This window comes from Phoca vitulina, unplaced genomic scaffold, assembly GCF_004348235.1.
Source record: "Phoca vitulina isolate PV1807 unplaced genomic scaffold, GSC_HSeal_1.0 scaffold840, whole genome shotgun sequence".
Classification (NCBI taxonomy): domain Eukaryota; kingdom Metazoa; phylum Chordata; class Mammalia; order Carnivora; family Phocidae; genus Phoca; species Phoca vitulina.
The window spans coordinates 1-12,857 of NW_022590527.1; the positions used below are offsets into that span (position 1 = coordinate 1).

General features: G+C 54.1%; 1 protein-coding gene across 1 annotated transcript; it reads right to left on the bottom strand.

Annotated features, from left to right (window-relative positions):
• Positions 1-217: 217 nt before the first annotated feature.
• On the bottom strand, positions 218-12,786 carry LOC116629426 (acrosomal protein KIAA1210-like; the record flags this gene model as incomplete). Its single annotated transcript, XM_032399714.1, has 5 exons — positions 12,778-12,786; positions 10,763-10,966; positions 7,652-7,792; positions 1,359-5,355; positions 218-376 (listed from the first exon to the last, which is right to left on the bottom strand). Coding segments are annotated over exons 1-5 (4,510 nt in total), but the record flags the coding sequence as incomplete, so codon positions are not given.
• Positions 12,787-12,857: the final 71 nt, after the last annotated feature.

Consider the following 12,857-nt stretch of genomic DNA (forward strand, 5'->3'; position numbering starts at 1 on the left):
TCATTACTTTCCACAAACCCTTTCAGAGCATAAAGCCGGGCACATTATTGTCTGAGTACCAGGCACGACTCTTCCCCTGAAGAGCCCCCCTGCCTTGATTAGGGCACCCAAAGACGTGGGGAGCCGCAGGCTTGGCAGAGGTCCCGACGCAAGCTTAGTCAACCAACTCTAGTAACCTTCTGGAGGGTTTTGTAGGCTGCCGCAGGTTCTCCCCAACGTCTAGGCTCTTTGGCCTCAGGCTTGGCTCCAGCTTTGTTCTTGGTTTTTGCCTCTTTCTTAGGAATGTGGGCCTGGGAGCTCATCTGCCTCTGCTTTACCATGGTTATCCAAGCTGGCTCTGAGGCGGCGTAATCTGACTGTCGACCAAGAGCCTTTCCTGAGAAAGGAAGGAGAGTGGTTAGAACTGAAGTGAGGCAGGCAGGGTCTCGAGCTGGGCCGGGGCCTACCCACACTAATGTACCAGATGGCATCCTTGTTAATTGCCAGATGAAAATGAACAGAGATCCCATCGAAAAGGGCCCCCACTTCTTTGGCGCCATCCCCACAACATGGCAAGGCAAGAGCTCCTTGCGTAGATCAGAATTTGCATACCATCCTCTTACTGGTCCCTCACCCTCCCTCATCCATCCCTCTTCGTATCCCCAAATCAGGGTAGGACCAGGGTGACCAGGTGGGCTGGGAAAACTCCCAGGAGGCCAGAGGCTCAGGCTACTGATGGCATTCCTTGAAGTCCAAGGAGTATCTTATATCGACATTACATATTCCCTCGTGCAAGTGCGTGGTTACACGGGTGTGGTTCTAGGTGTGAAGACCAGGGTTGGTCAGGGTGAAGGTACAAAGGCTTTGAGAGAGATCGGTGCTCAAAAGATCACCTAGCTCTAGATTCTTAGACATTTCAGGTGTGGGAAGCAGCTTTGGAAGTATAAGCATTTACAGTAAATTAAGATTTCAAGCTGCGAGTCTGAACGTAGTGCTCTACTAATGAGCTGGCTTTTAAAAACCACATGATGTTGTGGGAGGGGGGTGGGGAGCATATGTGTCGAAGTATTTTGAGAAAGGTATAAAATTCCATCCAAAGGGAAGGTGCGCAGAAGGAATAGGCAGATGGTCGTGTGTCCATCACAGAATGTGGATGGATGGATGTCCCTGGGACAGGGAAGACTCAAAATTAACCATCTCCAGATCCATTAAGCCAGAATGGGGCATCATCCTGCTCCTAAAATCCACAAGCCAGCCGTATCAAAGCAACAACTCAGCAGGCAAGGCTGGAGCAGACTTCCTCCCCCATTCAAGACTTTGATTTCTAGTTCTTCCCTCCACTTGGTACCTCCTTGCCCTCTGGAAAGAGGAAGTCTCACCTGGGACCTTGTAAACAGGTTGCTTCTTGGCCATGCTTTCGGATTTGGGCCTGCTCTGTTGCTTCTCCGCCACGTCAGATGCTGTGGCGGGGTTCTCTACGCTGCCCAGGAGCCCCTGGGAAACGCTTCTTCTGATTCGCTGTTCTTTACATGTGGAAGATGAAACCGGGCCCAAGGAGAGTGAAGAAAGCTCGGTAAGGTCATCTTGTTTCTCACTCTCGTGCTTCTTCAAGGAAGGGACTTTTCTCAGGCGAACTCCAAAAAGGGTTTCAACACCAGACTCACTGGAGGATTCGTTTGCATGGATGTTACTTTGATGGCCGCTCTCGAGACCTTCCCCCTTGGAGTAAGTGTCCCCAGCAGTGGATGCCTGCCTGGTAGGAGCCATGCTGAGCTTCATGGATTTGGTAGCGGGAGGCAGGCTATTAATGAGGTCTTCAGGGCCTTGGCGATGTTTCTTGGTCTTGCTTAGAGAAGCCGGGCCTCTTGGTGGGGCCTGGCTGGCGGGGTGGCTCTCCGAGAGGGGGCCCTCAGCGGCAGCCCTCACGGAACCTGGCCGGACCTGGGGCAAACATTCGGGCTCGGCCGGTGCCTGGGGAGTGTGTCTAGGCTGCGGAGGCCAGCACTCCTCAGACCTGCTCCAACCTGCAGGGGCACTCACGGGGCCTGGGGAGAAAAGCTGGGGCTGCAATTCGGCCCCCTCCTTGGCCTGGGGAAGGCCTCTGGAAGGCAGCCATTCTTCAGAGCGCTTCTGTATTTCAGGAGAGCCCTGAGAGAGCAGGGAGGAGACTTGCTGGGACGCGAGCTTCGCCAAGCTCGCGGGTGCCGGGGACAGGTGTCCCGGGGGCAGCGGCTCCTTGGAACTGCTCCACTTGGGCTTCGCAGGGGCACTCTCTGAATGTGGGAGAACTGCTCTGGGGCCTTCAGGCCCCCCCGGGGGCTGTAAAGGGCGTGCTGTAGGCAGCAGCTTCGACGAGATGCCTCCCTCGGTACTGGCATCCTTTGGGCCCGAGCAAGCTGGGTACTGGACTTTAGACCTCAACGGAGCTTTGGAAAGTTGATTCGCAGATGGAGGACCGGCAGGGCTCTCGGAAAAGACTTGTTCTGCCATAAACTTCACAAACGACTGGGAAGGATGCCTGGGCACCGGCGGTTTCTTAGCCGAGCCTCCTTCGGCAGCCGTATTCTCTAGACGGGAGGACACCTCCTGAACCTTGGACCTGGATGAGACCTGGGTAGGATACTTGGAAGGCACTGGCTTCCCAGACACGGCCGCCTCAGCAGGAGCGCTCTCACAGCTGGACGACACTTGCTGCCCTTTGCATCTCCCAGGGGACTGGGAAGGCTGCCTGGAAGGCAGCGGCTCTGCAGAAGCACCCCCCTGGGTGGCAGTCCTTTCTGGAGCTGCGGAGGCCGGGGGCTTGACCACTGCTGCGCTCAGGGCCTGAGAAGACCTTCGGAGAGAGTGCCGCTGCTCCATAGTCATGATCCTCAGGGCCTCGGCGCCCTCTAGGGCCTCGGAGACGGGCTGCTTGACTTTTGTGTTCCCCCGGGACTGGAAAGCGCATCTGGGAGGCTTCGGCGCGGCAGCGGCGGGAGCGCCGGGTGCTGGAGGAGCGTCCCATCCTGGAGGAGCGCTCGCCGACCGCCGGGAGGCTGCTCGCTCCCCTCCCTGCCTCCTCGGGTTCTGAGAAGGCTTTCTGGGAGGCAGCGGGGGCAGCGGAGGCGGCGGGGGCGGCGGGGGCAGCGGCTCCAGAGAAATGCCCCACTCCAGAGCAGCGCTCTGGGCACTCACAAAGCCCTCGCGCTCGCCTGAGCAGCTCAGCCAGGACTGGTAGACGCTTCTGGGGGACGCCGGGCCCGGCGCCAGGGCGGGGCCGAGGGCGGGGCCGAGGGCGGGACCCAGGGCGGGACTGAGGGCGGGACCCAGGGCGGGACCCAGGGCGGGCCGGGCGGTGGCAGCCGAAGCGCCCACCGCGGCCAGCCGGCGGGGCTGCGGCTGGACTTTCGGCCTCACCGAGGGCTGGGAGGGGCCTCTGGGCGGTGGCTCCACGGACGGGCCCTCCCCGACAGCCGTCTCGGATGCTTGCGGGGCCTTAGTATTTGTCAAGGACGCAGCAGAATCTGGGGGGAGCGGCAGCTCCACTGAAATGACCTTCTCCGCGGCGGCGCCCTTCGGACCCGAGGACACATTCGGTTCCACTCCGGGCTTCATCGAGGCCTGGGCAAGCACTTTGAGAGGCAGAGGCTCCGCAAAAGCTGCCGGGCTTTCGGGACTGGCAGAGGCCGGTGGCGGGACCAGAGGGCGCGTCGGGAGCTGAGCATGATATCCGGGCAGCGGCGGCGGCTGCCCAGGGACGTTCTTTTCGACCACAGCGCCTTCGGCACCCAGGCACCCTTGCTGCTCAATGACGGGTCTCACGACCGCCTGGCGGAGCGGCGGCAGCTCCACCGAAATGCTCCCCTCCGCAGCCGAGGACTCGGGGTCCTCCCGGGTCGCCTGCTCGGCGATGGGTTCCAGCGGCCGCTGAGAATGCGGTCTCGGGGGCGGCGGCGGCAGCGGCGGCAGCAGCAGCAGGTCCACGGAAGTCACCCCGACGGCGGCAGCCATTTCTGGACCTTTGCGGACGGCTTGCTCAGGCCGAGGCCTCAGCAGGCGCTTAGACGAGATTCTGGGCGGCGGCGGCGGCTCCAGAGCAATGGCCCACCGCACGGCGGGACCCGCGGGGGCCTGCCGCTCGGCCTGAGGGCTCCGCCAGGACCGGACGGGCTGCCGGGCGGGCGCCGGCTCCGCGGGGCTGCTCCGGGGAGGGCCCGGGGGCCTCGCCGACCCCGAGGACGCTTGCTGCTGAAGAATCGGCCTCGAAAAGGCCAGAGCGAGCCGCCCCACGGACACCCCCCACTCCTCGGGGAGGTGCTTCGCAGCCGAGGCGCCGTGCTGTTGGTCTGCGGGCTGCCCCGAGGCCTGGGAAGGGCGCCTGGGAGGCACGTCCTCCTCGGAGCTGCTCCGGGCGCCCGCACTGTTGTGCTTCCTCTCCACGTGACCGTGGGGGTCTGTGCGGCCTTTGTCCTCGGGCCCCTGCAAGGCCTGCGCGGCACAGGTGGGCGTCAGCCGCTCGTCAGAACTGCCCGAGCCCCCAGAACTTTTTGAGTCTGTGGCCTCTTGGTCACCGTCAGGCTTCCCCAAGGCCTGGGAGGGGTGTGCGGGAGCCAGCAGCCGCTGCGCCCCGCTCTCCTCCGCCGACGCTCTCGGGGGATCCGAGGACGCTGCTCCCGCCGCCGGCTTCCGGAAGGCCCGCGGAGAGGAGCTCGCAGCCAGCTGCCGCTCAGGGCCGCTCGCTCGCGCGGCCGAGCTTTGCGACTCGGTGAAGACTTGTCGCTCCTCGGCAGGCTTCCCCGGGGACTGGAAAGAAGGCCTGGGAAGCAGCTGCTGCCCCGAACCGCTCTCCTCCTCGGAAGCACCCTCTGGATCCGAGGACGCTTCTTCAGCCGCCCAGGCGAGGCTTCTGGAAGGCAGCCTCTCCGCACACCTGCCTCTCTCGGCCAAAGCACTTGCCGGACCTGAAATGCTCGCGGCGAAGGCCGGGAGGACGTTTCCGGGAGACATCTCTCTGCAGACAGCGGGGATACCTTGCACTGACGCCATTTTCAAGTTGCTCGCTTGCACATCAAAGCTGAAAGCTTCTTCCCCTTCAGACTGCACCTGAGAAGGATCCGTGAACACTTGAGCCTCCATGGCCCCTGAGAAGAGGACATCGTCCGGGGTTGGAGAAGGGCCTTCCGCCGCGGATGAACGAGCAGCTCTGGCTTCTGGCCGCTGGCCTCCGGAGGCCCCATCTTCGTGGCACGGCGACGGGCCACCGACCACGGACTGTGCCGTGTCTTCGGGTACAGCCTGGGACGCCGGGCCTTTTCCGGCGTCCACATCTGCCCCAGCCTTTCTCTTTCCCTTGCCATCTTGATCTGGAAGCAGCTCCTGAGGGGTAGCGCGTTCTGCCTGCGGAGTGGTGGGCGGCTCCCTGACTCGGCGCTCCAGAGACAGGTTCCAGAGAAGACACTCTGTGGCAGGCTTCTCGGCAGGCGGGGACCCAGCCCTCTCAGCTAGGCCAAGCCCTCGAATGGACTGCTTAAGGCTTCTTCCTGTGGGCGCACACTCACTCGATCCCGAAGCACTTGATCCTTTTTTGGGGAGATGTCTTCCGTGCGCTGCTGACAATGGGGAGCTCTGACTCCCCGCAGCGTCCGCTCCTGCAGCCTGGTCTGCTGTCTCATCAGAAATTTCAGTTCTCTTGCTCTGCTTCAGGCTTGAGACACCTGTACCCAACAGAAATAAGGAAAAGAAAAAAATATGCATGCCTCGGACTTCCTAAAATAAGAGGATTCTGCCCCGGAGCCCCGTGGGTACCTATTCACTACTGACTTCTTCGGTATAAGGAAGCAGCTATTCAGAAGAGAGCTGGCGACTTGGTCACTATTAGCCTCTGCAGTTGGAAATGTTTAAATCCAAGTGTAATCCCAATTTTACCAACCAATTACAAGGTCGGCTCATTGACAGCAAATCAATAGTCTGGTCCACCGTTAGTCGTGAGACACGTTAAAAGGCCGTTTTGGGGGGCGATTGGTGGCTCAGTCCTTAAGCGTCTGCCTCCGGCTCAGGTCATGATCCCAGGGTCCTGGATTCGAGCCCTGCATCGGGCTCCCTGCTCGGTGGGAAGCCTGCTTCTCCCTCTCTCACTCCCCCTGCTTGTGTTCCCTCTCTCGCTGTCGCTCTCTCTCTGTGTCAAATAAATAAATAAAAATCTTAAAAAAAAAAAAAAAAGGCCGTTTTTGAACCTGTAACAACGATTACCCTTTAGGAAACTGACTGGGGCCTGACAAAGGGGAATTTTACTTTCTAATTAGTATTTATATTTTTTACTTGATTCTATTTAATTTTCACATCGTGTGCGGGCATTGTTTTACTTTTTAGAAAGGTGTCAACGGGGGGGTGTTATCTGGGAGGTAAGATTGTGGCCCCCTTTTCTTTTGCTTTTTACTCTCTTGTAGTAAACGAATCTGATGTAATATACAGGCAAGGCAATTCTTGGAAAGCCTTAACAATGACATAAGTCCACACAGCCTTCAGGTCAAATGCAAGGCAGCGGTGACACAGAGTGCCCCTCTCCTCTCTAGTACTTTTGCTGAGGGACTCAGTTTGATCACCACCACCCCACCCCCCCCACCCCCGGGGGAAGGATCTCTGCCTTCTCTGCCTCATCATCCAGTGCATCCCCACCCTCCATCTAGTGGTTTCCTATCCAGCGACAGGGCACTGGGCGTAGCTGGCTGCACTCCAAACCACTCCCATTTATGGAAAACCCAAGTATCTGCCCCCACGGACACCAGATCTGTTCTATCCTCTGTGTGTAAAAGGGACAGCTATTAAAAACAATAAGAGAAAAAGATTAAAAAGAAAAATTTAAATTTCATTTCGTTTTCTTCTGTGTGTGTGTGTGTGTATGTTTCGGGACAGTTTTGTGGTTTTGTGAGTTTCCATGGAAAAATGTGTTTAGGGATATCCTTTTTTTGAACCCACATGTGAAATCCTTTGTGGCAAAAAAAAAAATATGAAATAACTGCTCAACTTAACTGTGGAACTGGAATTTTGTTTTATCAAGTATTGCTTGAAATTAGGTTGCCATCAGCTGGAACCAACATCCCCATGCACACACACACACACACACACACACACACACATACACATACACACACCCAGATTTTCACCCCAGTGGTATTTGTGGTTTGGGGGATTTGGTAGGTGTTGGCTGCCAAGGACATGTGTCTACAGCTGCCCGAGCCCACTTCGCCTGTGGATATGGGAACTGGTCTCACTGTTATCATAAGACCTTTTTCTCTCTACTGGAAGAGAAGAGCAACCTTAAAAAACTAGTTTTGAGCTAATTCTGTTATTATTGTCTGGTTCTGGTGTTCAGGGGACACTGAAGGGGGACTCATTGGCCACCCTCAGATATACCTTAGCCTTAGAGAGGATTAAACAAGCTTACAAACAAGCAAGAGCTACACACCTCTCTGGTTGGAAATTCATTTCGACAAAATAGCAATCCAGGCATAATCTTTTACCTTGATCCCACACACGTGGCAATGGTATGAGTCGGGCAGTTTAGATGGAGGAAGCTGGACCCCTTTGATATGCATCTTAAACTGAAAGCTCTCAGAGGGTACCAGGGACAGACAGCAGCCTAGGTAAATCATATTCTATAGCTCCTCTCACACAGCAATTAAGCCCATCATACACGTTTCTGAATGAGGGTGAGGATGTGCCAACCTGCACTGTCTTTTTTCAGCTTCTTTTTGTCAGCTTCTTTTGGTTTGGTTATACTCTTCTCTTCTCCAGAAACCACTAGAAGGGTGGGCTCCTCTTGCTTTGCTTTCTCCTGAAAGACGGAAAAAAGAGCTTCAGACGGAAAGTGCTTCTTCCCACCCACCCCTGAGTGGTTGCCGAAGGAGATGACATCAGGGAAAAAAAAAAAAAAAGTCCTTGATCTCCAAAGGGCTCTGCTGGGAACATAACAATACCATTAACCACAGAAATGATTTCCAATGGCATTCATCCCCTTGCTGATCATTTTACCCACTGGAAGTGATCATTATTTTACCTGTTGGGAGTGATTCACCTAGATTGGAAGCTCCTGATCTCTGACTGGTTTGCTGCAACTCCCCGAAAACCGCAGAACCACACTACAAGGCCGTCAGTCTGAGAGTGGGCCCGTGGGGCCTGACGGCAATCTTATTCTTGCCAACACTGGAATTCCCAAATTTGTTTTGCCAGATCTGGGAGCCAAACTCAAATCCCACTCGGCTTCTTTTCAGGGAATTTAGTGAAAGCATGAATTAGGTCTTTCCGGCTCCAAAGAAGAAAGAAGATTGGGGTTTTGCTGGGAAAGAAGAAAGAAGATGATGAAGGGTTCGGCCTTTACGCTGAAAGGGTTGAAATTGGTCTACTATAAACAAGGTTTACGGATGATTACGGGGCAGCTTTGGAAACGTCTGAGTGACGCTGCACCGAACAGCAGCCGGAAGCTGCTCTGTGTGAGCCTCTGTGACACGCGTCTGAAGACAAAATGTCCTACTCGTTCCGCTCCCACTCAAAGTGCCCGTGCAAACACACTCAGTGCAAAGGAATTCATTTTTGAGTGAATGAGGTGAGACCGGCCTGGGTTCAAATCTCTGCTCCAGCATTTACTCACCGTGTGAGCTTGGCCAGGTTGTTCTCTACATCTCTATGCCCACATCGATCTCTACATCTCTATGCCCACACCTCTAAATCAGGGGTGAGGGGGTACCTAAGAAACTCCAAAGCAAGGAGCAAGTGCCAGCAGCCTTTGTGTCAAACATGGTCCTGGACCCTTTCATATTCACCCATGTGTCGAGAGAGTCACATGGAAGAAGAGGTCCTGACCTTCTGAGAGAGTGATGCCCAGGCCTTTTCTTCTTCTTCTTCTTTTCTTTTTTTTTTAAAAAAGATTATTATTTATTCATTTGAGACAGAGAGCTACAGAGAGAGAGACAGCATGAGCCAGGGGAGGGGCAGAGGGAGAGGGAGAAGCAGGCTACCCACGGAGCAGGGAGCCCGATGTGGGGCTCGATCCCAGGACCCTGAGATCATGACCTGAGCTGAAGGCAGACGCTTCACCAACTGAGCCACCCAGGCGCCCTGCCCAGGCCTTTTCTTAATTAGGCTATGCAGAAGGAAGAGAGTCAGAGGCTCATACTACCTTTCCCTTAGCCAACATTCCCCATCTCCCAGGTTCGTGGTGAGACGTCCAGGTGATAATGCATATATAGGGTTTAGTGCATAGTAATGGGTCACCTTCTGCTTGACAACCGACCAAGGCGATCCTCTCAGGGCCACCAGAGGGCCCCCTCCTGGACCTGCTGTCCTGCTGACTGTTCTTTCAACTCGTATTTTGTTCTTTCTTTTTTGTTTTTTTATAGAGAGAGAAAGAGAGCACACAGAGTAGGGGAGGGGCAGAGGAAGAGGGAGAGAACCCCAAGCAAACGCCCTGCTGAGCGCAGAGCCCGATGCGGGGCTCAATTTCACGACCCCGAGATCTGAACGTGAGCCAAAATCAAGAGTCGGACGCCTAACCGACTGAGCCACCAAGGCGCCCCTTGTTGTCTTTTTAAAGCTAAACTGAGGTGTCTGAGCTTGATGCAACATGGTGGGGTGAAAAGAGTATGGGGTTGGAAGTCACGACTGGGTTCTGGCCCCAGCTCTGCTACCATCAGGGTGTGTGACCTTAGGCAACTATTTGTGCTTTAATGTCCTTCCCTATAAAATGGTTGTAAGTCCTTCAAGAGGCCTGGGAATAAACTCCCATGTAATAAAATCTTTTAGTGTCTTCCAGCTCTGACTACAACCCTTTACTTATAGCCCAGCGGCACTGAGGAATTGGGTGTTTGACCAAAGTGACATCTTCCAGCTAACTGACACATCTTTTGAAACACCAACATCTTTTAGTAAATTAAAATTAAACACCAACGTCTTTTACCTTTTAGTAAAAATCTTTCCCAAAGGCATTACTTCCCTATCTTCTTAAACAGTTATCAGGAAATACAGGTAAACTTTTCTTGATGGCTTGGATAAATAATGAACACGATCTATTACACTGGACCGTGATAGGGTGTGGCCCTGAGGGATTTACTGAGGTGGGCAAGGTTCTGGATCCCTCTACTAAATGGTCCCAGATCATTTCTGCCATCTTTCTCTGCTATCAACGGTCACGTCTCTTTGTTGCCAGATCTCCCAGTCTGGTGGCCATGTTTTTAACATAACTGGCCTGCCTCAATGTAGCTCTGTCTGCTAGAAAATCACGTGACACAACTTTGGGCTATCTATGAGACACTGAGAGATCTCTGGGGGTATTAATAGCTGAGTTCTGAATGCTTGGAGTTGCTGGAAGCCTGGCCTCCAAAGGAGTTGAACAGTGCTACAATTTGTAGCTCATGGGTCTTACCTGACTAATAATTAAAAGAAACCTGATCTGGGCCATGGTTGAATATCCTCTACAAAGAGGGCTGAGTGAATTCCCAGATGCCAAGCCAAGAAGCAGTTCCTGGGGTTTAGGTCACTGTTTCTGCTTTCTTCAGTCCCTTTTGTGTAAATTCCACGTGGATAGGATATCCCACCCACTAGATGCAAGTTTGCTCCCCTCTCTTGGCGGGGGGTGGGGTGGGGGTGGTGGTGGTTGGTGTCAAGCTTGGGACAGTGCCCTTGACTTTACCATCCTTACTTAGGGCATAGATCCCTCAAACCATACCACTCCCCTAGGAGCAGTTTGTGAAGGTTGGAACTCATCTCTTATTATATGGGAGTTTATTCCCAGGCCTCTTGAAGGACGTACAGTGATTTGAGGGTTTTTTTTCTTCTTTTGTTTCCAGGGGTTTAAAGCCATCTTGTGCTGAGCAGCTGAGGAATCCAAACAGTCCTTGGTGGTGGCTGGGGTGTTGAAACTCATGGGCAGGTGAGTGCTGCCGGGAAAGGCAATCATGGCAAAAGTGGTCAAGGACTGTGAGCGGATGGGTCCAGGTGAGGGCTCAAAGGAGCTCTGGAGAGAGGGGGAGAAAAGGAATGGGTCAACTCCCTATGCTGTCACTGGTCCTGAAAGTTGGAAGCTGCTCTAGCTGAAGCACTCCTAAAGAAGCAATCCTTGGGACGCCTGGGTGGCTCAGTCGGTTAAGCGTCTGCCTTCGGCTCAGGTCGTGATCCCGGGGTCCTTGGGATCGAGCCCCGCATCGGGCTCTGCACTCAGCGGGGAGTCTGCTTCTCCCTCTGCCTGCCGCTCTCCCTGCTTGTGCTCTCTCGCTCTCTGACAAATAAATAAATAAGAATGTTTTAAAAAATTAAATGAAGAAGAAGTCCTTCATGAACTACTATCCCTTGTCCTCCAGCAATACTGACCCTTCTGGTCAATAGGCTCCTTAGAGGCAAGGTGCATACTTCTGCTGGGTTCCTTGTAGGTGAAAACGAGAAAGAGGAAATTCAGGTTGCTCCCCTGCTTAGAAAGGATTCAGGGGCTCCCCTTTGCCCTCAGGACAGGAACCCAACCATTTAATGGAGTTTACAAGGACAGAGGATTTGCATTTTCTCTTGTCCCTTACCCCCTTTTAATTAACAGGAGGGGTCCACTGGGGTGAGAGGCACAGTCTCGGTCAGAAAAGCCCATCAGGGCTGTGCGGTTTCTCCACAGGAGGGCCGGGTGGAGGGGAGAAAATCAGGCTGGAAGAGGGCTTGTCTGTAAGCTGCGTTTGCATGTGACGAGCCCTGGGTGTGATATGCAACCGAGGAATTACTGAACTCTACATCTGCAACTAATGATGTACTATATGTTGGCTAATTGAATTTTTTTTTTTAAAAAGCTGCATTTGCATAAACGGCACACTAACTTTATTTCCATTTACTGTTCAAGGTAGCCAGGCTGATGGGAGGACTCTGGGGAACTGGGTGCCCCACCCCCAAGGAGGTGGGGATGGAGCCTGTCACCTTGTCCTCATTATGCCTGGCCTCCACCTCTCCCAACTATCTGGTCCCGGGGCTCCCAGCTCAGTTCCTCTGTGGGAGCTTCAAACCGGTCTCCTCTGGGCATCTTGACATAGCATTCTCTACACCTCAAAGACACGTGCCAGAGCACCTCCCACTCCTGAGAAGCTCCCAATATCTGTGTCAGGAGAGCCCCTTTGAAGGCCAGGTGATGAGCCACCTCTCTCCTGGACACCAATGGCGAAGAATACAGTTTAGCAGGTGGACAATCTCCCTCTCTGTTCACGCACTAGCTCTTTCCAAACTAGCTTTCCACAGCACCAGGGGCCGCGTTCGTACCTGCAGCTTTCACATCTCTCCATACCTCCCCACCACTGTCTGGTGATAACCTTAGCTACTATCTTGGTTCCAAATATGGTCCTTTTAGGGCCTGTGATTCCAATGCCTGGTGCTAATGGGTCAGGCCAATGAGACATCCAGGTGACTGTTCTGTTTGTGATTCTAGGAAAAAGGGGAAGGAATGCTAGTTATCTTTGGAGGGGTCAGTCATGCAAAATTAGGAGTGGCCCCCACGCCTGTTCTAACTTCTTGATGCAACTCTCATCCGTGAATTTATAGAACACCTCTTCCGGGCACTGTATATTTGCTTGGGTTATCTGTAGGAATTGTTCATTTAATACTCAGTGTACAGAGTAAGGTCTCTTGTTTTGTTCTTCTGAAACGTGCTCATGCTGCAGGGAGGTCTTACGGTCCTGGTATTTGGGGACTAGGTGACAACGTCTATACTCCCGCTAACCTCACATGATCTGTCTCCCTGCGTCACCTCTGTGACTGTCTCCTATCACTTTCTGCTCCAGGCACACTGCTGGTTTGCTGTACCTCAGACATTGCGTACGTGCCCTTCCCTTGGGGCATCTGCACTTGCTGTTCCTTCTGCCGGGCATGCTCTTCCCCCATGT